Source organism: Lygodium microphyllum, chromosome 5 (assembly GCF_053477565.2).
Source record: "Lygodium microphyllum isolate KBCC chromosome 5, Lygodium_microphyllum_v1.1.10, whole genome shotgun sequence".
NCBI lineage: Eukaryota > Viridiplantae > Streptophyta > Polypodiopsida > Schizaeales > Lygodiaceae > Lygodium > Lygodium microphyllum.
The window spans coordinates 47,635,168-47,659,826 of NC_141139.1; the positions used below are offsets into that span (position 1 = coordinate 47,635,168).

General features: G+C 38.5%; 1 protein-coding gene across 1 annotated transcript; it reads right to left on the bottom strand.

The window, feature by feature from the left end:
• Positions 1 to 9,999: 9,999 nt before the first annotated feature.
• On the bottom strand, positions 10,000 to 12,041 carry LOC148035785 (uncharacterized). The gene is made up of 4 exons (XM_087678840.1): positions 11,462 to 12,041; positions 11,131 to 11,242; positions 10,759 to 10,995; positions 10,000 to 10,006 (listed from the first exon to the last, which is right to left on the bottom strand). Exons 1-4 carry the CDS (start codon positions 12,039 to 12,041, stop codon positions 10,000 to 10,002), a joined length of 936 nt encoding a protein of 311 aa, XP_087534966.1.
• Positions 12,042 to 24,659: the final 12,618 nt, after the last annotated feature.

A 24,659-nucleotide genomic window follows, 5' to 3' on the forward strand; every position in this document is an offset into this window, starting at 1 on the left:
CTTTTTCTCCCTCTCCCTCTCTATCTCTCTTTCTCTCTCATTTCCTAAACAAGCAAAAAATAAAGTGATTTAAACATCCTCCAAGCAAAAGGGAGAGGGAGAGATACAATGCACTCTCCCTCTCTTTCTCTTTCTATCCCTCTCTCATTTCCTTCCCCTTCCTCTCCCTCTCACTCTCTTTCTCTCTCATTTCCTCTCTTAAACAAGCAAAAAATAAAGTGATTCAAACATTAAACAAGCAAAAGGGAGAGGGAGGGAGAGAGAGAATGCACTCTCCCTCCTTCTCCCTCTCTTTCTCTTTCTGTCCCTCTCCTATTTCCTCCCCCTCCCTCTCCCTCTCCCTCTATTTCTCTTTCTCTTTCTTTCTCTTTCTCTTTCTTTCCCTCTCCCTCTCCGTCTCCCTCTCTTTCTCTCTTACTCTCTCGTTTCCTCTCCTAAACAAGCAAAGAAGAAAGTAATTTAAACATTAAACAAGCAAAAGGGAGAGAGAGAGAGAGAATGCACTCTCCCTCTCTTTCTCTTTCTCTCCCTCTCTTTCTCTCCCTCTCTCTCCCTCTCCCTCTCCTTCTCTTTCATTTCCTCTCCTAAACAAACAAAAGAGAACGATTTAAACCTTCAACAAGTAAAAGAAAGAGAGAGGGAGACTCACCAATGAGATATGGCGAGCGTGGGCGGCTTCTCTTTGCAACGAGGGCTCCTCCTCTCCTTCGCGAACAACAACGGTGGCGGTGGCGGCGGCGGCGGCGGCAGCAAGTCTCTTCCTCCTCTTCTCTCACAAAGCCTTGGCTCTCTCCCTCGCTCTCTCCCTCTCTCTCGCTCTCAAAAGGCAAAGAAAAGAAAATGAAAACGGCGCTCTAGTTTCGGCCGTGTTTTTTTTCCCTGCGGCGTCGCAATTGGCGTCGCTATATGCGTCGCTATTTGCGTCGCAAATGCGACGCATATAGCGACGCCAATTGCGACGCCAATAGCGACGCCGATATCCACCGTCGCTAATCGGCGTCGCTATTGCCCCATTCCCTTGTAGTGTAGAAAATTACCTATTCAAAATCACATACAAGAGAGATTTAACATTTGTGGCATATACCATGTTATATTAAAATTAAAAAAAAACAGTTCATGCACTTGTTCACAATGGGCGCAACAAGACAAACGTGTCGCGCAAATCCATCCATCTTTATTTAGAATCTATTTCAAGAAATCCAGATGGACCTTGTCGAACAATTGTCCCGGATCCTTCCAGTATCACTTTGAACCACTGCACATCGAATATGATCATGGAGAAGCTATGGTAAGCTATCGTGATAATAATTTGTAAGCTCCCAAAATACTCCATCTCATCTATAACGGTTTTTGGATCTGTGGCTTGCCATTGGCTCTCTTACTCAAACTTTGCCATGACACTACAATCCGTTGTGGAGCGCATTTTATCGATATGCTCCACGCGGAACCTGTGCGACCAGACCGCACTGTATATTTTGTACTATACATTGAAACGGTTAGATTAGTTATCACATATAAAATCATTGTATCCATCTCAGTCTCCAAGATTGTAGGAAATTCTAAAAGGCTGCATGTCTTCTCTGGTATTGACAGTATAGATTGGGTAGTGCCTTCCAAGTGGTGGATTGACTTAGGCACTCCATCCATCGCACCACGGGGGATTCACTAGTAGTAATAAGGAGACGTCACCTGCGTGCAATAAATATATGAAAATATCTTTTATCTACCCTCTATTTATGGGACCTTACCTTATAAAATGTACCTTCCTTCCCTTAAATAACCCCCTCTCCCTTACACTCATGTGGTACCATACAATAAACCCTAGTGGACCCCCCAGGCATCGCACATCCATGAACTCTTCTAACTAGCCGCAATAGGTGCATTCCTCCTTGGGATGAGATGTCACCTACCTGTATAAATTTTATGGCCACGTCTAATGTTTTTATATATGATATTCAATTAGTTTGCGAATATAATATATGATTGATACACACTTTTCTTACCTTTTGCTCAAAATTTGAGATCGTCCGATCAATGATCTCCGTCGATTAAAACTCGCCGAACCATCGTACGTGTTCTATAGACAAGCGACACTTTCGTCTAATTGCTAGCTTGCATTGAGAGCAAGGACACGGGACACGTTGATTAAGATACACCTCACGATCTTGAATATCATAACCATCATCATTTTCCATTTTGTCTACATTACGACAAACAATTGGTTTTTGTTCTCATTCTCTTTTTCTTTCTTAATTTGTTTGAGAAGGGATTTCTTCTCTTGCAACTCAATAAAATTAATGTCAACTAAAGTCTTGGTTTTCTCCCCTTTCTTTGGACCTTTCTTTGCACTCTTTGTTTTATGTTCTCTCCCCCTTCTCTTTCTTTCTCTCTCTCTTCCTTTGTGGCCCCTCTCTTTCTTTCTCTCCACCCCCTTATGTTTTCTCACTCATTCTCCTCTCTCCCTCCCTCTCTCTATCTCTCTTTCCCCATTTCTTTGTTATCTTTCATGTTTATTCTCTCTCTCTCTCTCTCTCTCTCTCTCTCTCTCTCTCTCTCTCTCTCTCTCTCTCCCTTTGCCTTTCTTCTTCTCCCTATCTCATTTCCTATCTTTCTCCCTCAATGTACCTCATTCTCAAGAAAAACCCTCTCTTTGCTTCTCTCCACGCCCTCGTGTTTTCTCACTCATTCTCCTCTCTCTCTCTCTCTCTCTCTCTCTCTCTCTCTCTCTCTCTCTTTGTTATCCTTCATGTTTATTCTCTCCCTCTCCCTCTCTCTCTCTCTCCCTCTCTCTCTCTTCCTTTTTTCTTCTACCTCTCTCATTTCCTCTCTTTCTCCCTCAATGCACATCATTCTCCAGAAAAACAAACCAAAAAAAGGAAGAAAGAACAATAACAAACCCTCTCTTCGTTTCTCTCCACCCCCTCATGTTTTCTCATTTATTCTCCTCTCTCCCTCTCCCTCTCCCTCTCCCTCTCCCTCTCCCTCTCTCTCTCTCTCTCTCTCTCTCTCTCTCTCTCTCTCTCTCTCTCTCTCTCTCTCTCTCTCTCTCTCTCTCTCTCTCTCTTATGTTTAATGTTTATTCCCTCTCTGTCTCTCGTTCTCTCTTCATTTTCCTTTCTTCTTCTCCCTCTCTCATCTCCTCTCTTTCTCCCTCAATGCACCTCGTTCTCAACAAAACAAACAAAAGAAAAGAAGAAAGAACAAGAACAAACCGAGAGGGAGTAATGTACTCACCACAAAGGCTTGAGGATGGATTCTTCATCTCCTCTTTGCAACAGTCCCTTTTCTTCCTTCGTGCACTTCCTCCTCTTCTTTGTGAACACCAATGGCGGCAGCGGTGGCAATGAGAAGCTCTCCTTCTCTCTCTTTCTCTCTTCTTCTCCCTCTCCCTCCAAAAGGCACAATCTATTTCACTCTCTCTTTCGCTCTTTGCGGCAAAATGCCATGCTCCTTTTTTTTCCTCTGAGTATCGTCGCTATTTGTGTCGCTTAGCGACGCCGCTGATATGTGTTGCAACTGCCCGTCGCTATGACCTATATCCTTGTAGTGGATTAGGATGAGATAAAGATGATGAATAAGGATAAAAGAGGGTGGGTAGGAATTATGGTGTAGAAAAATATACGTCACAAAAATTCAGACTTTGCCTTATCACTCTCTCATATGCATTTGTATTTTTTGTGCCTCTATTCCTAGCATCACTTTGCTCTTGTTGGTCTCTTGCTTTGATTACTCTCTAATGGTTATTCTTTTATAGGTGAGGAGAGGGGGGTGGGATTCTATTGACATCATGGTCATCCTTTTATAGATGAGGGGAGGGGGTGGGATTCTACCAATGTCATGGCGTCTTGACGTCTCAACATGTGGCATAAGGAGAGTAAAAGGTCTAATTAGCTTAAATGAAGGAACCACATGTTGCTTAGGAGGGGAATAGTAGGAAATATTATCATAAATTTGGGGGGGGGGGGGGGGGGGGGGTTACTATCATCATTTTCTCCATTGGGAGGGTACCTTATCATGAATGGTATTTTAATTGGGGGAGGGATGGCTTTTTTTCTCTCTCTTTCTTTTCTCCTTATCTTTCTCTTCCTCTCTCTCTTTCTTATATTTCTCTTATTCTCTCTCTCTCTCTCTCTCTAATTTAATTGGGGGGCAATCTGCTTGAGATATGGAGGTGGGGAAAGAGAGATGATAATGATGATGATGATGGTGATTTGGGAGGTAGGTGGTGATGAGGTGATAGAAGGGGGGAGAGGGAGATGTTAATAAGGGGTGATGTGGCATCTTGAACAACGGGCACAACATGTTGCTTCCCCCCCATTAATACATTCCTTATCTTCTGTATTATAAAGGTTTTTTAACCTTATGCCTTTTTTATTGATCTTGTGCAAACTTGAAGTCAATTTCAATGTGTTCTTGGAAGTCAATTTTGGTGTGTTTTTCCATGCGTAGGTGGAATGATGAGTCCTAATTTATTTTCTAGTAATTTGATCATTGAGGACAATTTAGGGGATTGAAAATTAACTTGATTTGCTCGAAAAAAATCATGGGGAAGTATATTCCCTTGGGAATATTACACCAATAAACTTGTGTAGCATTACTTTCTTTCTCATGCAAGTCAAAAGCTTCTTCCATATAGCAAATGCACCACCTATTGTGTCTTTTATAGTAAAATAAATATACTTTGAGAGTATCAATATGATATTAGAATGTGCCAACTCATCCATTCTTCCCATGCATTTGTATCTGCACCTCAAGCTTAACACCATTCTATTTGATTGGTTTTACTTGCTTCTTCTGAACAATACATTATAGATTTGCTCTTTCTGATAAGAAACTTTGATGCTATCTAATTTTCTGGTAGATACACATTTTTTCTTGAACCATAAGCAACAATGGTGGCAGATAGGCATATATCCTCGAGCCACAAATTACAAGCTTTTTGATGCACATTATGCAAACTAATCTTCTTATGTGTTATACAACTTCCCTTAGTTTCCAAGAGGGAACTTTGTGCAAGCTATGCACGAAGAAATCCAAAGGCATGCTCTTGCATTACTTGGTCTTAAAATATTCTTTTCACTCATGACATAGATGCACATGGGCTATTTCCACATGTTCTTGATAGAGGGAAATTCTAGTGCAACCTAAGACACCTAGAAAATCATAGGCCGTGTGAGCTAAAAGTGTTCGATCCCTACTCCTTGGGTGCATAGTAATTGAATAGCTAAGGATGATTTTAAAAAACATTTGTTAGAATGTTTTTGTATAGATTTTAGCCTACTTGTGCTAGGTTGACTTGGAGACTTGCTTTGATGTGGGATGATGGGACTCAAGTCATGCTAAGTTAAATTTTTGTCCCAATGTACAATCACATGGCTTTCTCCTATTAGATAGTATACTCTACTATGTTTGATAGAGCATTTTTTGCTAGAAGGGCCACGTTTTGGAGGTGATGATAGTGGCGGCAAGCCTATAAGGCCTAGTAGTTGATGGCCATTTGAGGGGCATATGAGGAAATTTGTATATAGTTGTATTTTATATTTTATTATTTTTATATATATCATGTAGAGCTTTTGAAGGGGTGCAAAATCATGCATGTTTAGTTCCCCTCTTCCCCCTTGCTTAAGCTTGAGGGATGGGCCACATGGTTAGAATAACAAAAAATGTTGCTTATGTGTTGATGGGTCATCAACAGTTTTTCCATGCAAAGCATGGATTTGATGGCAAAGCACACTCTATTTTCATGACATCACACTTTTTATTGCCTTACACCTAGTTTTTACTCTCAAGATTGGGTATTATATCTCATGCTATCTTGTTTGATCAATTTTCAATACAAATGTTACCCAAATTGAGCATAATGATGATAAATGTTTGGCATGCCTTGCATTGTCACTCATACCATTTCTAGGCTAGAGCTAATGATGATGTGGGCCACTCATTATCTCTCAATTGGTTGTGAGTAGAGTGAGTTTAATAACCAAATTCAAGTGTCTACTCTAAACCATGCGATGTGCCTACTAGCAATGAAAACCAAAAATCCTTAGAACTAGTTGAAATTGCATGTCCAAGTTTGTCAGTTGAAATTGCATGTCCAAGTTTGTCAGTTGAAATTGCATGTCCAAGTTTGTCATGAACAGAAACATTGGACTTTTCACACTGACTATTACTTGTAAATTTGAATAAGGAGTAGGAGGAGGTGGTAGTGCTTGGAAAACGATAACTAGAATTTATCCTAGCACCACCAACTGAATTTCGCCCCCCTTGCTTCTACCTCCCCCACATATTGGAGTTTCAGATCTTAGGATACTCGCTCCACTTTTCCTCTCTCCACTTCTCTCTCTCTCTCTCTCTCTCTCTCTCTCTCTCTCTCTCTCTCTCTCTCTCTCTCTCTCTCTCTCTCTCTCTCTCTCTCTCTCTCTCTCTCTCTCTCTCTCTCTCTCTCCCCCCTTTTGTATCTATTTCTTTCATTTCTCTCAACTTTTTTCTCTCCCATCTCTCTCTCAATTCTCGTATCTTTTTTTTGTCCTCACACACACACACGCACACACACACCTCTTGTAACTTTTTTCTCCTCTCTCTCCCCCCTCTCTCTCTCTCTCTCTCTCTCTCTCTCTCTCTCTCTCTTTGCTCATCACCCATGCACCTGCCTAGTCTCATAGGTCTACAGTACAGCGCACAAGTGTCATGGTGCACGAGCATGCAACACCGTGTCATGTCTTGAACATGCACATAATCCAACTTGAAAGATATGCCAAGAAGACACATTTGTATCATAACATGCATCTTCCACACCACAAGGCCATCACACCTTAAATATCCCTTCCATGCCATAACTTACTCACATCATGCATGTCACAATTGTCTAACTCACATAAGGGTTACTTGGCACTTGGAGCTACCAAATTGTGTCACTCCCACCTCTCCTCATGAGCCTCAACTCTCAAAATTCATGTTGGCTTGAACTCAAAGTAGGGGGACTTAGCTATTGCAACTCAATAGAGAACTCTACAATTTGAGAGGCAAAAAGATGGTTGATCAATGTGGCGTGATCCCATAGAGGAGAGAGGGTGTTTGTGCATGCATGTGTGTGTGTGTGTGTGTATTGCCTACATTGCCCATTGTTGGCATCTCTCTTTCCGATGCATAAGCCATGCTTGTGCTGCATAGCATCTCTCTCTTCCCTGTGCATCATCCATGCTTGTGTTGGCTACAATGCTCATTATTGGTGCATAGAGAGAGTGAAAAAGAGAGAGATGACTTTAAATTTCAAATGTGGTAGGTTTGGGACATGCTATAGGGTTGGTATGCCCTCCTATGGTTTGGGATTTCTCTTGGCCTCAACTAAAATCCCTGGATGTCCGATTGTGTGCGAACCATGTTAGAGAGAGAGAGAGAGAGAGAGAGAGAGAGAGAGAGAGAGAGAGAGAGAGAGAGAGAGAGAGAGAGAGAGAGAGAGAGAGAGAGAGAGAGAGAGAGAGAGATGTGCAAACATAAATGGTATTCTTCATAAGTCAAGCTTCTTGCAAATAGATTGGTCATTGGTGTAGGCAATCCGTTCTCTGGCTTCTTGCAAACACCGAGACATTGGCGATTTCCAATTAGTGCGTTCTCTACTAGTTGCCTTTTCCATTGAGCTTCAAAGTTCAAACTTCATAGGTAATTCTTGAAGGTGCACGCTCCATGCTTCAGTTGGATTTTTGCTTTCCGATAGGTCTATATTTAATCTAAGATCAATCTGTGTTAGCATAAATTGTGAAGGTGCATTTAGTGATCAATCTCTAGTGAAGGCAAAGGCACTTAACCTGATATCATCAACATATTCTTTTTTAAAACAAGTAGGCAACATTTGCAAACATCAAGCTTCAAAGATCAGAGCAAAATATCATCGTATATAGCATGCAAGGGTACGAGCTCTTTTCAATTAGGATTGATAGTTTTAATAAGAGAAACATAATACTTCAAGTTATTAGAAGATTTGTAAGAGATTTGTTTATTGTAACAAATCTCTTTGTTTATTGCAAACATCAAGCTTCAAAGAGCAGAGCAAAATATCATTGTATATAGCATGCAAGGGTACGAGCTCTTTTCAATTAGGATTGATAGTTTTAATAAGAGAAACATAATACATCATATTATTAGCAGATTTGTAAGAAATTTTTTAATTGTCACAAATATTTACTATGTGTTTATTAATAGGCCTTTAAAAATTGAGGTTTGAAGAGAGGTTAGAGGAGCTTGTTGTGAGAGACATCAAGCATATAATAACAAGATAGCATATTTCAAGGGTTACAAGAAAACAAGTAAGATCGAAACCACCCTTTTGTTTTTTTATTAATGGCACCTAAAATGACAAAAAAAGACAAGGAACCCTTCTTGCATGGGCTAGGATTGAGCATGTATCAAAACATCCTTTTAAAAAAGCAAAAGAGAACACGGGTAATGTATGAGCTCATGTTCAATAAATGAATTGCCTCCAAGTGATACAACTAATAATCTTTCACTTAAAGAAAAGGTTAAACTTGAAAGAAAAAGATAAGGGCGATTGCTTTTTCAAGAAGAATGGTTAAATCGGTTTAAATGGCTTGTTTATGATAGAAATGAGGTAAAAATGTATTGCATGTTTTGCTTGAAATATCCTCACCCACATAGTGCAAATTCAAAAGGAGGGTCCATAAATTTAAAAATTAGTAATCTAAAATTCCATGTTCGCACAACGTCATACGTTTGCTATGGAAGCTATTTTGATGGAAGGGAAATATTGCATTGAAAAGAGTGTAAGAAAAATAAAGGAAATAAAAGATGAAGCCTTACTCTTACTATTTAGAACTACATATTTAATGGCTAAAGAGAATTTATCATTCTTAGTTTTTCCTGAGATGATAAATCTCTTGCAAGATTGTCATGCACCATATAGAACCAGTCTCTATAATGATGACTAGCGTTCCTTGCGCGCTTCGCGCGCAAGGAACGCTATCCCGCTTCGCGGCAGCTTCGCTGCCGCGAAGCGGGGTGCGAGGGAAGTGAAGCTGCCGTGCTATCGCACGGCAGCTTCACTTCCCTATCGCACAGTGGGAAATGCTATCACAAAAACATCACATACTTTACTCTCCTCTACTCACAACCCCTCTATCTTTGATCCCATTTACACCTCCCCCCTCTATATCCACACTCACTCAATCACTCTCAACCTCTCTCTCTCTCTCTCTCTCTCTCTCTCTCTCTCTCTCTCTCTAAGCACCCTCTCTATGTCTCACACACACACACACCAAACTTAAAACTAAAAGTAGTTCCAAACCAATGTAACACAAAATGCCAAACATAAAAACAATCTCTTCCATGCACCATACCTACAAACATTCCTCCCGACATAAATGTAAGAAATTATATGCTTGCACATACGATAATTAGAAACAACAGCACAATACTGAAAAACGAAGCCACAAAGACCAAGTATAAGGTACGCAAGTGTTTTTAAGCACCGTAGGCAAATGGCTAATGCCAACAAAAAAGACAATGTCTCGAAGATGCCTAATAGAAACAAAGATTTTTGACTAATCATTAACAAAATCTTCCTCGTTGAGAAAAACACGAGAAGGCGAAGCCGGGAATGCTTTCATGGTTTCCATTAGTAATCACATCGGCAATGCAATGGTATAAGTAAGTACGTGGAATAACAATGTTACACGTACTTACTTATAATTGAGGCAGAGACTAAGCACCACAAAAATAATTTCCATAAGAGACCTAGTCAAAATGAAGCCACAAAGGCCAAGCATAAGGCACCGACGTATTTCTAAGTACCATAGGCAAATGGCCGATGCCTACAAAAAAAGACAATGTCTCAAAGACGCCTAATGGAAAGAAATCTTCCTTTTCTTCGAGGAATCATTAACAAAATCCTCCTCCTTGAGCAAAATATGTGAAGGTGAAGCATTGCACGATTCCACAGTTTCCATTGATAATCGCATGGGCGATGCAACGGTCCTACCTCTCTCTTCACCACCTGCATTAGAACAAAAATTACAATATAAGTACATGGAACAACTAACAAAGTTCATTCCATCCCAACAACAATAATACCTGGTCGAACATTTGTGAACCACTCCGTAGGTACTGACAAACGTTGATGCAGTGTCACAAAACAACCCAAATCTTTGAACCCATACTTAAACCAATGCCTCGGTATCTTATCTGTATGGGAGCGTTGAAATCTCTTCTTATGGTCAACCTCGTACATATGCACCCGAAAACATTGTGTGTATCCACAATGTACAACTTCAATAAAAACTGGGAGCTTGATGTCAATATTAACATCATCATATAAACGCTCGATGACCCTTGCAAGTGTTCTTCTTATAATATTATCAGGAGCTATAGCGAGTAATGTGCATTGCAGCTCCTTTTGATAGTCAGAAGCTGGGTAATAGTGCCACTCCAGGGTAGGCATCTGCAAAAGTTAAATGAATAGTGAAATATGAAAAAATTACACTTCCAAGAGTATATGCCAACCAAACAGCGCATAGAGAGCAATTCACACATATGTAAAACCAACTTCCCTGCATGGTCATATATATGCAAAAACCAATGTACCTACATGGTCGTCAATAACTACATCTCCGCAAAGAAAGTAATGCACATTATTGCACCTTTCGAAGAACATCCTTGTATACAATGTTTGTGGTCATACCCCCATCCTCTTCACCCAATAGCACTTTCACACCATGCGAAGATTTTACCCTTGAAAATGCAACATACAGTTGACCATGTGTAAACACTGGTGCCTTTAGATAAAGCCCAACAATGAACAAAGTTTGCCCCTGTGACTTGTTGATTGTCATAGCGAATGCCAACCGGATGGGAAACTGTCTCCGCTTCATAGTGAATGGCAAATGTGTAGCATTTGAAATAAAAGTAATACGGGGAATAAAAACTCGTTCGCCCACATTTGCCCCTGTTATTATCTGAGCATCTATCACTTTCCTATTGAAAGCTCTGCATATCAATCGCGTACCGTTACACATACCCCTTCCTGGATTTAGGTTTCTAAGAAGAATAATAGGTGCATTTATCTTCAACAGCAATAAATGAGGAGGAAATCCACCTCCAAGGTCTAATGTATTTAAATACTCAACAGAGTACAAAAATGAGTCGTCGGTCTCTGCAATTGAATCTGCACTATAATACTGCCTGACCTCCCCTGGCATTAGTTGCAATGCACGATCATTCAAAGTAGCCACCTCTGTATTCCGCGAGGCAAGTATAGCTCACTCACTAAAATACGACGTGTAGTCACCCACATTGGACACGTCACTGTAGACACTATCAATCAGTGTTTCGATAGAGTGCCCTTTTAATATCATGCCAGGTGGGACACACAACTTATCACAACTTTCGGTAACACCCACTCCATCCCCTATTCCTTGAATCCAATAGATGAACCCATTGTCCACCACACTACCAGCTGTCGACACTCGCATATTGCCAGATAGCCTTAGCACCCTTATGTAACACCACAAATCAGAGTAACACAATGCAGCATTAACAATATCCTCACGTGTTCCCTTTACCACAACAGGCAAGACTTGTCTAAAATCTCCCCCAAACAAAACAACTTTTCCACCAAATGGCTTATCACAGCTCATAACATCTCTTAGAGTTCTATCAACCGCTTCGAAGGCATGTCGATGGGTCATAGGAGCCTCATCCCACAAAATAAGGCTTGTTTGTCTCAATAACTGAGCAAGGTCACTTTGAACAGGAATATTGCAAGTGGATCGATTATTTAATTCTACTGGGATTTTAAACCGCGAGTGAGCTGTACGACCACCTGGCAAAAGCAAGGCAGCAATGCCACATGATGCTGTTGCCAATGCTATGCGACCACCACTGCGTACCTTCGCAAGCAAACATTTGTATAGGAAAGTCTTTCCAGACCCACCAGGACCATCCAAAAAGAATATATCCCCAGTATCTGTATCAACAGCTTCCATGACTGCACCGAAGGCAATTCTTTGTCCTTCATTCAACATTCCCTCCATGGATTCAGAAACCCTATGTTGTTCTGATATGTTGTATGCATATTCATCTTGCAAAAGAGGGTTAGCATGTAGTTGTGATTTTGGTTGATGAGGTTCAGGCAACCCATCAAAATCACAAAGTCTTCGTCCTACATGACGTAAAAGGTCTTGTAGATGCAACAAAGCCATGTTAGATGCCTCACGCTGCAGAACACCAAGAGAGGCATGCACGTGCTGTAACTGCAATCTATACATGATATCCTCTACCATTTGCACCATAAATCTTTCCCATAGATGGCCAGGCCGAGCTGGCTCACAAAAGACCAAAATTGCAACAAACAAAGTTCGGAGTTGAGCACCAGTTTGCACAGAGGCAGCTTCCTCTAAGCACACAACATATTCATCATCGCTCTCCAACATGCCCCTTGCAATGCAAGCATCCCTAAAAGTATCACAAATCATGCTATCAACAGTACGCAAATCTTCAAAAGAAGTACATCCCCGACACTCTGTTAAAAGCATCCGCAAATAGTAGAGCTCACCACAGGTAGGCGCCACAAAATACATCCGACCACATGTATTCCCACGCTTCCTTCTAGTCCACATCTTTTGTCTTGCATTCCACACCCAATACACTGGAAAGTCTTGATAACGAATAGTCCTAGCCTCTGGATGAATGCGGTTGCACACAAACCATTCAGTAAGAGTAGTTTTCTGAAGGTCTTCATTTTGCACAACATCTGGTATACTATCTGTATCCCGAAACACCACATAGTTCTCACCAGGCAAGTGTACCTGCAGACGTTGTATATCAGGCTTTTCATCGTGCAATGCATAGTCATAGATCCGCCAACATGCCTCAGAGGCAGAAACATATCGTGCATCCAAATAACTTTGTATCTCGTCCACCTCGTGAGCATCGCCACCATTCTGGACTGAATCAACCCCAACAGAAAATTTGACGGTTGCACGATCATGCCCCTTGTACACATACTTATACAAATACTTCACAGCCGCAATTGTCGAGCAAACCTCTACATTTATATGTGCATTGTATTTTTTACTCAAGAATGGATTATATGGAACAATCCATCGATTATCAATAACATTACCATTTATGATCACAGAGTTTCCATCATCTCGTCTTCGATAAACGGGATAGCCAGAACTATCAACTGTCGTCATGCCCACTAATTTTCGTGGGTAATCTTTAGTACATCTACCCTTGTCCATACAGGGACTCTTGGGGTTCAATCCTCCGCAAGGGCCATGAATGTTACACTTTGAAATTGTCTCAAATAAGGCTGGAAACTTAACTCTATTGGGTAACTCAGCACAAACCAGTCTATCGTAGTGACATGCTTCTGAAGGTTTGAAAGACGACTCTAAGATTAGCAAAGTATGAGAATGTGGTAGCCCCCTCTTTTGGAATTCAATCACAGTAACATAGCCAGCAACCTTTCCAAAGAGATCCTTTCGCAACAACGTACACATCAAATCAGCATGCTTTTTATGAAACACGCGAGCAGTCAAATCCGGACGATCATAAGCACTTTGCCCAGGCAATAAAGCATTAGTAATCTCCAACCACTTTGGATTGCATGTCATTGTTATAAAAAGGTCAGGTTTTCCCTTACATCGCACTATAGCCATGGCATCCTGATATAATTGATACATGTGCCTTGGTCCACCTGTGAATGACGACGGTAAAACTATCCTCTTGCCAACAGAGGCACCAACAATCGGCATTGTCCCATCATCGTTTGCCCCCACCATGTCTGCTAAGCCTTTATAGGCCTCCGATCGTAACACTGATTGATTCTGGCGACACCAAGTTAACCTGCATTGCTCTATACTACAATAAGCATCAACAATAAATTGCTGCAATAGTCGACCAGCACGCAATATGCACACCTCAGTATCTTCACGCACTTGAAGACGAAATGCATAAAACTGCATCTGGGTAACACAATTTTTATTGGACAATTCATATATGTTAACAGGAACACTAACATTACTGTAGGGAACCTTTACATGCCAACCATCATCCCCCATAGGAAAAAGGAGGACATATAGCATTGGCATATATGCCCTATGCAAGTTTGAAATAGCAACACATCGACCACCCCGAGTGTAAACATGAATATCCCGACGATCAAGAGTACCCTCGTCACCCTGCCCTGGCATGATAGCTGCAACCTCAGTTGCTGCAGGAGCAGAGTATTGTTTACTGGTTCTTTGAATACCAAAAATACTCATTCTTAGTTCCTGCACGGGATTATTTTGCAATTGCAAACCCACTGACCTAAAAGCACGTGCATATATGTTGTGTCGATGCATCATACATTGAAGCTCCCCTAGCAAGTTTGGTAATAAATCATGCATAACCCCCAGTCTATTAAGCAACTCATGCTCGGTATCATAAACATACAGTTGTGCAAATCTTGGCCTTTCTTGACGCTGCACATCAGGAAGCAAAGTACCTATACGGTGGTAAACAGACCCATGCACTCTAAAGGTGTAACCATTCCCGATAACGGGTAGCTCATCAACATTAGCTCCGAGTGATACAAATGCAAGAGCGCTGTTGTATGCTCGTATGCTGTTTTTAAATATCCTACTCTGAGGGTGCATGCCATGCAACAAATCATGCAATGGCTGTGGTGGACGTTGCAACGGCGGCAACATTACTTTTCCATTTCGACAACAGTGTCTTCCAAACAAAATCGACCCTTGAACCCGAGTCTCGCATCTCCACAACTTAGCTGAACACCTTTCACACATCATACAAAGACTCCCCATGGAATGCACATCCGGCTCTTGAAATAGTAGTATTGACATTGTCGGGTGAACATCCGTTGCAGGCAAAGCATTTAAAATGGAGCACAATCCACCACTTTGGGGATCAAAAACAGCAATATTATGAGCACGTGACTCATTAGCCACGGAATTTTCCACATTGTGGTGATTTCCAAAATCTAAACCAACATGCTGTTCAACTGGCTCATTATCCCCATTTACAAATTCAACACGGTGAGACACACTCTCACAAACGACTCCACTAAGATTTCCCCCATGTTGGCACATAGACATTGAAGCATTATTAACATGTGACTCAAAAGTCACATGATTAAGACCATTGCAACCACCCACTAATGGCAAAGCATTCGTCAAATCCACACCAAACTGTCGCTGGGCTTGAAATCCCCTAATGGTTCTATCCGGTGATGGCAAAACATTAGCCACATCTATACCTAGTTCACAATGACCATTTAGAATCTTCTCATGGAACGAATGGTTTTCAATGTCTCTTTGAATGGATCTACCACGATCTAAAATCCCTTTCCGAGCCCTGAGTCTAGCAACCTGCCGTCGCTCATACCTCGTGGAAGTAAGCATGTCCCTACGAACACGCAACACATAGTCTCTCCCAGTTGCTCGATGCGAACACCCCATATTGATCACTTGGCCACAAAACCTATTATCAACGTATACACACATTTAATATATAAATATGTAAATTTAAGATTAAATATCAAGACACAAAACCACTACAACCCAATCAATGTAAAAAGACGCTACACCAACCCATTAGAGAGAGAGAGAGAGAGAGAGAGAGAGAGAGAGCCTGGTTGCTAAGATAGAAGTAACCTTGGTAACTAACAAAAGAAAGTAAACATGCAACTGAAGAAACGACTATCAATACACTTTATCAAAGGCATGGTTTGATTTCTAAACTAAATGTATTGCGTACATTCGATGTACACAATATATCAAATCTAAATATACCAACCATCATTGGAGTATCAAATCTGCTCCATGTAAATATCAAGAAAGAGACATCACGTCATACACACTCAATACATTTTACTCAAATACGCTTTGTTATATCAAAAGTGTTACACATCTTAGCACTTTTCATGTAGGCTTTACAAAAAGAAGCAAATATTATCATAAAAAGTGCCAGCCCATGCACTTTAAAATACGCAACACAATCTGAACCTATAAGTTCCACCCCAAGCAATTTTTGCATATACATAGTCTTCTTAGATGCGACCGTTCATCTGACGGCTCAATTGTTGCAACAAAGCATTAAACCTACTAACATTCATTTGAAACTGCAAGAACGGCAACCGACAACCCCTCTGGCAGATCACAGGTTCATGGTCATCTCCAAGCCCCCAAACGGAAGCCCACATATCGTTCACCAGCAGATTCATTAATCTGCTTGTCTCAGAAATAATTGCTGAAAGTGCCCTTACTTCACCACCCAAATCAGTCGACACTTGCTGGAGAACACCCTGCGTGTGTCTGGTCTCGCTGACAACACCATACAGACCTTTAGTCTGTTCATGTAGCTCCATTGAGTACATGGCAAGCGCACTATCAACACGCGTACATAAACTCGTCTGCATTTCCATCAACTCATTCATCTTGGCCTCAAGTTTTTTAAGGTCCGAAGCGTCCGAAGTAGCCCTTGTGTTTCTTCGAAACTTTGCAGCTCTTGTACATTTAGCAACATGTATCTCTTGTCTCCTTGCCACCTCTTTCATTTTTCGCACATTCATTCTATTAGAGCTCATACGTTGGCTGCAATGAAACATATAAACAATCATCTCCAAAAATATAAATAGTAGCACTTTGACGCAATCACAATTAACAAAACTATCTTCCATACCCATGCGAATGAACCCAAGCTGGCAAGCGCCGAAGAGATGACGTTGTTGCCATTTTGTTTATTTCAACTGAATCCACTACACTCAATGGAGTCGAAAGCACTACGTCGGGAATATCTCCTATGGCTTCGCTTTGTTCCATGGCTACACCAAACGTCAAGACATAAGTGATAGACACATTCACAACCTTCTTGAGAGTAAAGAACATGTTCCTATACATAAAGGTATCCCCAGTCTCGAAATCACAAACTCTAAATGGGCGAAAGAATATATGTACGCTACACATGAGTACTATCATGCACACATGGCACTCACCAAGTTCCAACCACGCATTGCCTAAAGGCCCTGCCAATGGATCTTCAATCATGTACATCTTCACAGAAAGATATCCTATACAGAAAGATATCCCCAGTCTCGAAATACTTATTGGTGTAAACCCCATAGGACACACAATAACTTACTAACTCACATTCGCAACCACAAACCCTAAATGCATGAAAGAATATATGTACGTTGCATGAGTGCTATCATGCACACATGACGCTCACTAAGTACCAACCATACATTGTCTAAAGGCCATGCCATGTCGATCTTCATTCACGTACATCAGCACAATCTTGAGAGAAAAGAACATCACGTATATAGAAGGGTGTCCCCATTCTTGAAATACTTATTGGTGTCAATCCCATAGGACACACAATACCTTGCCAACTCACATTCGCAGAGAGAGAGACAAAGAGAGAGGAGCGAGGAAGGCAAACTATACAAAACGTCGCAACATATCAAAGCTACAATCATTCTATGTATCTAGTCCAATCTAAGTTACAAAAGTACATTAGCAAAATTGCTCAGTAATCAATAGAGAAACATAGAGAAACAGAGAGAAAGAGGAACTATTAAAATGGATTGAAAGTAGTTTTATAATTTGCAAGACACATACGATGTGTTTCAAAATGAAGATTTTCATCAAACAATTCATTTAAGAAGTCTTGCAAGAATTACATATACCAAGCAAACCACGACAAAGAAGCACTGGTTAACATCGCCAAAAACCTATTGTGAACCACTATTCAATGATGCAATGTTCTCTAGTGCATATCAAGGGCAATGATCTCCAGTGCCAGAAGATGAGCCTGCACGGCGATTCATCTGCGTTAACATTGCTGAGAATCTATTCAAATAAACTTTCAAAGAAGTAAGTTGCACATCAAGAGCAATGTTTTCCGGTGCAACTAAGCTCTCGTTCTTGTGTGCAATCAGCTCACATACTCCATCCTCTATACGACCTGTACTATCAAGAATATCTTTCAGCTTCCCTTCTTGATCATTCGAAGATCCAGCACGCGGACACCAATTTTTCTGAATATGCTCATAAATGTCACCTATATAACCCTTGATCTCTTCTAACTCGCCCTGTATAGTTACTACATCAGCAAGGTGCCCTTCATATTTCTCATCCAACATTCTCTCAATCCTCTGTAGTCGGTCACCAATGTTCTCAGAAATTGAAATTGAAGCCTTTTGACGTCGAAATAGTGTCTTCACTTGCTTTTCAATCCCATCCAGGCGACGAATAAACCTTAAGGAACCAACGGAACTATCATGCCCTGCAACATGCTTAAGTGCACGACGAACAGCCTTTTTCCTTGTGGCCTCCTTTATTTTGCGTGCATTCATTTGCACGTCAGAAGTGCACTGTATAATATCTTCTACAGACATATTCTTGTTTGCTGTAGAAGCCTCCATACTGGACAAAAAGACGCGTTAGCCTTGAGGGACATATAAAATATTCTCAAAATTTTAAAACAGCAAAAACTACCATGTTTTATACTACCAAAGTTTAACTAACCCTCTCTCTCTGCTTGTCCCTATCCCTCTCTATACACCTAACCAACCAACCAATACACTAAGTAACCAACCTCTAAACTAAAGTAACCTACGAACCAAACTAACTAACTAACAACCTATTTCACTAACTAAGTAACTAACCCTAAACTATTAACTAAATAAACAAATAACTAACTAAATGAAACAACTAAACTAAATAAACAACCAAAACTAACTAAACTAACTAACCACAAATCTAACCAAACTAACTAACAACCTATTTCACTAACTAACTTACTATATATTTAACTAAATAAACTAATCCTAAACTAACACAACTAACTAAACTAACTAAGTAAACTAAATAAAACAAAATAACTAAAAACTAAGTTCATGTAACATAGGACTAAAAGTTTACATGGGTATGCATGTAACTATTTATCCATGATTGTCTACCTAACTACTTATATACATGGATATTATTATAACCACACAATCGACTAAATAAACTAACTAAACTAACTAACCACAAATCTAAACTAACTAAACCAAATAACCACAAACAACCAAAACTAACTAAATAACTAACTAAACAAACCAACCCTAAACTATTAACTAAATAAACTAAATAACTAATTAAATAAAACAACTAAACTAAATAAACAACCAAAACTAACTAACAACCTATTTCACTAACTAACTTACTATATAACTTACTATATATTTAACTATATAAATCAACCCTAAACTAACCAAGTAAACTAAATAAAATAAACTAACCCTAAACTAAATGCAAAGTAACTAACACACAAAAATAATTCAAACAGGGTAATTTAAACCAATAACCTAATTAACTAACCAACAACCTAATTAACTAACCAATAAATACATCAAAACACAACTAACTAAACTAACTAAGTGAACTAAATAAAACAAACTAACTAAACTAAATAACTAAAAACCAAGTTCATGTAACATAGGACTAAAAGTTTACATGGGTATGCATGTAACTATTTATCCATGATTGTCTATCTAACTACTTACATACATGGATATTATTATAACCACACAATCGACTAAATAAACTAACTAAATAAACTAACAACCTATTTAACTAACCTAAATAACTAACTAAATAAACTAAATAACTAACTAAATAACTAACTAAATAAACTAAACTAAATAACTAACTAAATAAAACAACTAAACTAAATAAACAACCAAAACTAACTAAACTAACTAAATCACTAACTAAACTAACTAAACCAACTAACCACAAATCTAATCAAACTAACTAACAACCTATTTAACTAACCTAAATAACTAACTAAATAAACTAAATAACTAACTAAATAAACTAAATAACTAACTAAATAAAACAACTAAACTAAATAAACAACCAAAACTAACTAAACTAACTAAACTAACTAAATCACTAACTAAACTAACTAAACCAACTAAACCAACTAACCACAAATCTAATCAAACTAACTAAAAACCTATTTAACTAACCTATTTAATTAACTAACTAAATAAACTAACCCTAAACTAACACAACTAACTAAACTAACCAAGTAAACTAAATACAATAAACTAACCCTAAACTAAATACAAAGTAACTAACACACAAAAATAATTCAAACTAACTTATCTAATCAACTAACTAAACAAACTAACCCTAAACTAAATAACTAACTAACCACAAATCTAACCTAACTAACTAACTAAATAACTAACCACAAATCTAACCAAATAAACTAAATAAACTAACTAAATAAACAAACAACCAAAACTAACTAAATAACTAACTAAACTAACTAAATAGTTAGTTTAGTTAGTTAGTTAGATTGTTGGTTAGTTAATTAGGTTATTGGTTTAAATAGTTAGTTTAATCCTAAACAAAACGTAAAGTAACTAACACACAAAAATAATTCAAACTAACTTATCTAAATAAACTAACTAAACTAAATAAACTAACTAAACTAAATAAACTAACCAAGTAAACTAAATAGAATAAACTAACCCTAAACAAAATGTAAAGTAACTAACACACAAAAATAACTAACTAAACTAACTAACAAAACAAACTAACAAACAAACTAACTAAACAAACCAACAAAACTAAATAAACAACCAAAACTAACTATTTAAACCAATAACCGAATTAACTAACCAACAACCTAATTAACTAACTAATTTACTATTTAAACCAATAAATACATTAAAAAATACCAATAAATTAGTTATAGTCAAATCAACTAACTAAATAAACTAACTAAACCAAATAACCACAAACAACCAAAACTAAATAAACTAAATAACTAAATAACTAACTAAATAAACTAAATAACTAACTAAATAACTAACTGAATAACTAACTAAATAAACTAAATAACTAACTAAATAAAACAACTAAACTAAATAAACAACCAAAACTAACTAAACTAACTAAATCACTAACTAAACTAACTAAACCAACTAACCACAACTAATAATCTATTTAACTAACCTATTTAACTAACTAACTAAATAAACAAACAACCAAAACTAACAAAACAACCTATTTAACTAACAACCAATAAATATATCAAAACAAATTTAGTTAATTAGGTTGTTGGTTACCAATAACCTAATTAACTAACCAACAACCTAATTAACTAACTAATTTACTATTTAAACCAATAAATACATTAAAAAATACCAATAAATTAGTTATAGTCAAATCAACTAACTAAATAAACTAACTAAACCAAATAACCACAAACAACCAAAACTAAATAAACTAAATAACTAAATAACTAACTAAATAAACTAAATAACTAACTAAATAAACTAAATAACTAACTGAATAACTAACTAAATAAACTAAATAACTAACTAAATAAAACAACTAAACTAAATAAACAACCAAAACTAACTAAACTAACTAAATCACTAACTAAACTAACTAAACCAACTAACCACAACTAATAATCTATTTAACTAACCTATTTAACTAACTAACTAAATAAACAAACAACCAAAACTAACAAAACAACCTATTTAACTAACAACCAATAAATATATCAAAACAAATTTACAACCTGAAAGAGAGAGAGAGAGAGAGAGAGATCACCGACCTCAAATAGCAATCCTGACAAACAAACTGCACAAAATAAACCAAAATACCAATAAATTAAACCATACCAAGCAAACCTCTCTCTCTCTCTCTCTCTCTCTCTCTCTCTCTCTCTCTCTCTCTCTCTCTCTCTCTCTCTCTCTCTCTCTCTCTCTCAAGTAACTAACACATATATAAACAAACAAAAAAGTAAATTAACTCTAAACTATATCTAAACTAACTAACCACAAATCTAACCAAACTAACTAACAACCTATTTCACTAACTAACTTACTATATATTTAACTAAATAAACTAACACAACTAACTAAACTAACCAAGTAAACTAAATAGAATAAACTAACCCTAAACAAAATGTAAAGTAACTAACACACAAAAATAACTAACTAAACTAACTAACAAAACAAACTAACAAACTAACTAACTAAACAAACCAACAAAACTAAATAAACAACCAAAACTAACTAAACTAACTATTTAAACCAATAACCTAATTAACTAACCAACAACCTAATTAACTAACCAACAACCTAATTAACTAACTAATTACTATTTAAACCAATAAATACATTAAAAATACCAATAAATTAGTTATAGTCAAATCAACTAACTAAATAAACTAACTAAACCAAATAACCACAAACAACCAAAACTAAATAAACTAAATAACTAAATAACTAACTAAATAAACTAAATAACTAACTAAATAACTAACTAACCACAAATCTAACCTAACTAACTAACTAAATAACTAACTAAACTAACTAAACTAACTAAACCAAATAAACTAAATAAATAAACAAACAACCAAAACTAACTAAATAAGTAACTAAACTAACTAAATAGTTAGTTTAGTTAGTTAATTAGATTGTTGGTTAGTTATTGGTTTAAATAGTTAGTTTAATCCTAAACAAAATGTAAAGTAACTAACACACAAAAATAATTCAAACTAACTTATCTAAATAAACTAACTAAACTAAATAAACTAACTAAACTAAATAACAAACTAAACCAACTAACTAACCACAAATCTAACCTAACTTACTAACTAAATAACTAACTAAACTAACTAAACTAACTAAACCAAATAAACTAAATAAACTAACTAAATAAACTAAAACAAAAGAACAAACTAACTAAACTAACTAACAAAACAAACAAACAAACTAACTAACTAAACAAACTAACACACAAAAATGTCCGGTCAGGCGGAGCACGCAAAGAACGTGACCAATGCCAAGGCGGAAGAGGCGAAGGGGCATAGCCAGGAGCTCTCTCTCTCACGTCCGTCAGAGAGAGACTCTCTGACGTGTCGTGTCTCTGACGTGTTACGACACGTCAGAGAGTCTCTCTCTGACGTGTCGTGTCGTGCGACGTGTCGCGAAGGGGCGCGCTGTGCGACGTGTCGCGAAGGGGCATGGCCAGGAGAGCACGACACGTCGCGAAGGGGCATGGCCAGGAGCTCTCTCTCTGACGGACGTCAGAGAGAGACTCTCTGACGTGTCGTAACACGTCAGAGCTCTGACGTGTTACGACACGTCAGAGAGTCTCTCTCTGACGTCCGTCAGAGAGAGAGAGAGAGAGGCGCTGTGCGACGTGTCGCCGTCAGAGAGAGAGAGAGAGAGGCGCTGTGCGACGTGTCGCAGCGACACGTCGCACAGCGCCTCTCTCTCTCTCTCTCTGACGGACGTCAGAGGTCAGGCTCGGCGACTGCGACCCCCCGCCCTCCCCGACATTCAGACGTCCGGCTCGGCGGCTGCACCCCCCGCACCCCCCGCCCTCCCCGACATTCTGACGTCCAGCTCGGCGGCTGCGACCCCCCACCCTCCCCGACATTCAGACAATCCCTCCCCGCGACTGGCACACACGTCAGAGAGAGATAGACTCTCTGACGTCTACATGTGTGGAGCTCATGCGGACGGGTGCAGAGTGTAGAGAAGCACAAAAATGCTGAGAGAGAGAGAGAGAGAGAGAGAGAGAGAGAGAGAGAGAGAGAGAGAGAGAGAGGACTGACCTGCTGCTGCTTGCTGCTGCTTGCTGCTGCTTGCTGGCCTGCCTCCTGCTGCTTGCACTTGCTGCCTCGTGAGTGAGAGTGAAAGTGAGAATGAGAGTGAGAGTGAGAGAAGAAGAGAAGGTGGTGGAAGGAGACCACGTTCCATTCTGCTCCCAATCATGTGACATTAATGGTCACATTCCTTTCATTCTGCTCCTAATCATGTGACATTAATGGTCACTTTGGTTTGGTTTGGGAGCCAGGTTCGGGAGCACTGTGGTGGTTCGACACTTTTCCGAACCTGTAGCTCAAATAATAATGTAGTATAGATAAGACATGTGCTTAAATGATTTTTTGCATGGCATCATATCTAATGAAAACCACAATAGAAAAGGTTTCTACTAGTCCATGGCTTGGTGTTTTAATTGATGAGTCTAATGATATTTCCTCACATAGACATACGATTATTTATCTCTCATATCTTGAGGTAGATTGCATTCCTAAAACTAGTTTTTATGGTATTATACATGTGCATGATGGCATTGCCAATTCTTTGTTTAAGGCTATTATTAGTGAACTTAAAAGATGCAAGCTAGATTTGCCTAGATTTGTTGCTTTTGGCCCAAATGGTTGTTCTATGATGGTAGGAAAGAAGAATGGTATTTAAGTCTTATTGAAAAAACACGTTAATTCATTTTTAACTTCCATTCATTGTGTTGCCCAATGTAGTGCCCTTGCAGTATCTAATGTTGCAAAAGAAATACCCTATTGTAAAAAGCTAGAAAAACTTATCAATGCTATAGCTTCACATTTCAATGTTAGCACCAAGAGATTAGAAGGTTTGCAAGCTACGTAATAAGATTTAGGATATCCCATTCTTCTACTTGAGCATACTTTTGATGTGAGATAGTTGAGTAGATATAGAGCTATTAGTAGAGTATGCAAGTCTTTAGATGCCATACTTGAGATCACAAAAAGAGAGGCCTTGCATATTTATCAAGATTTGGTTTATTTTGAGTGTGTTT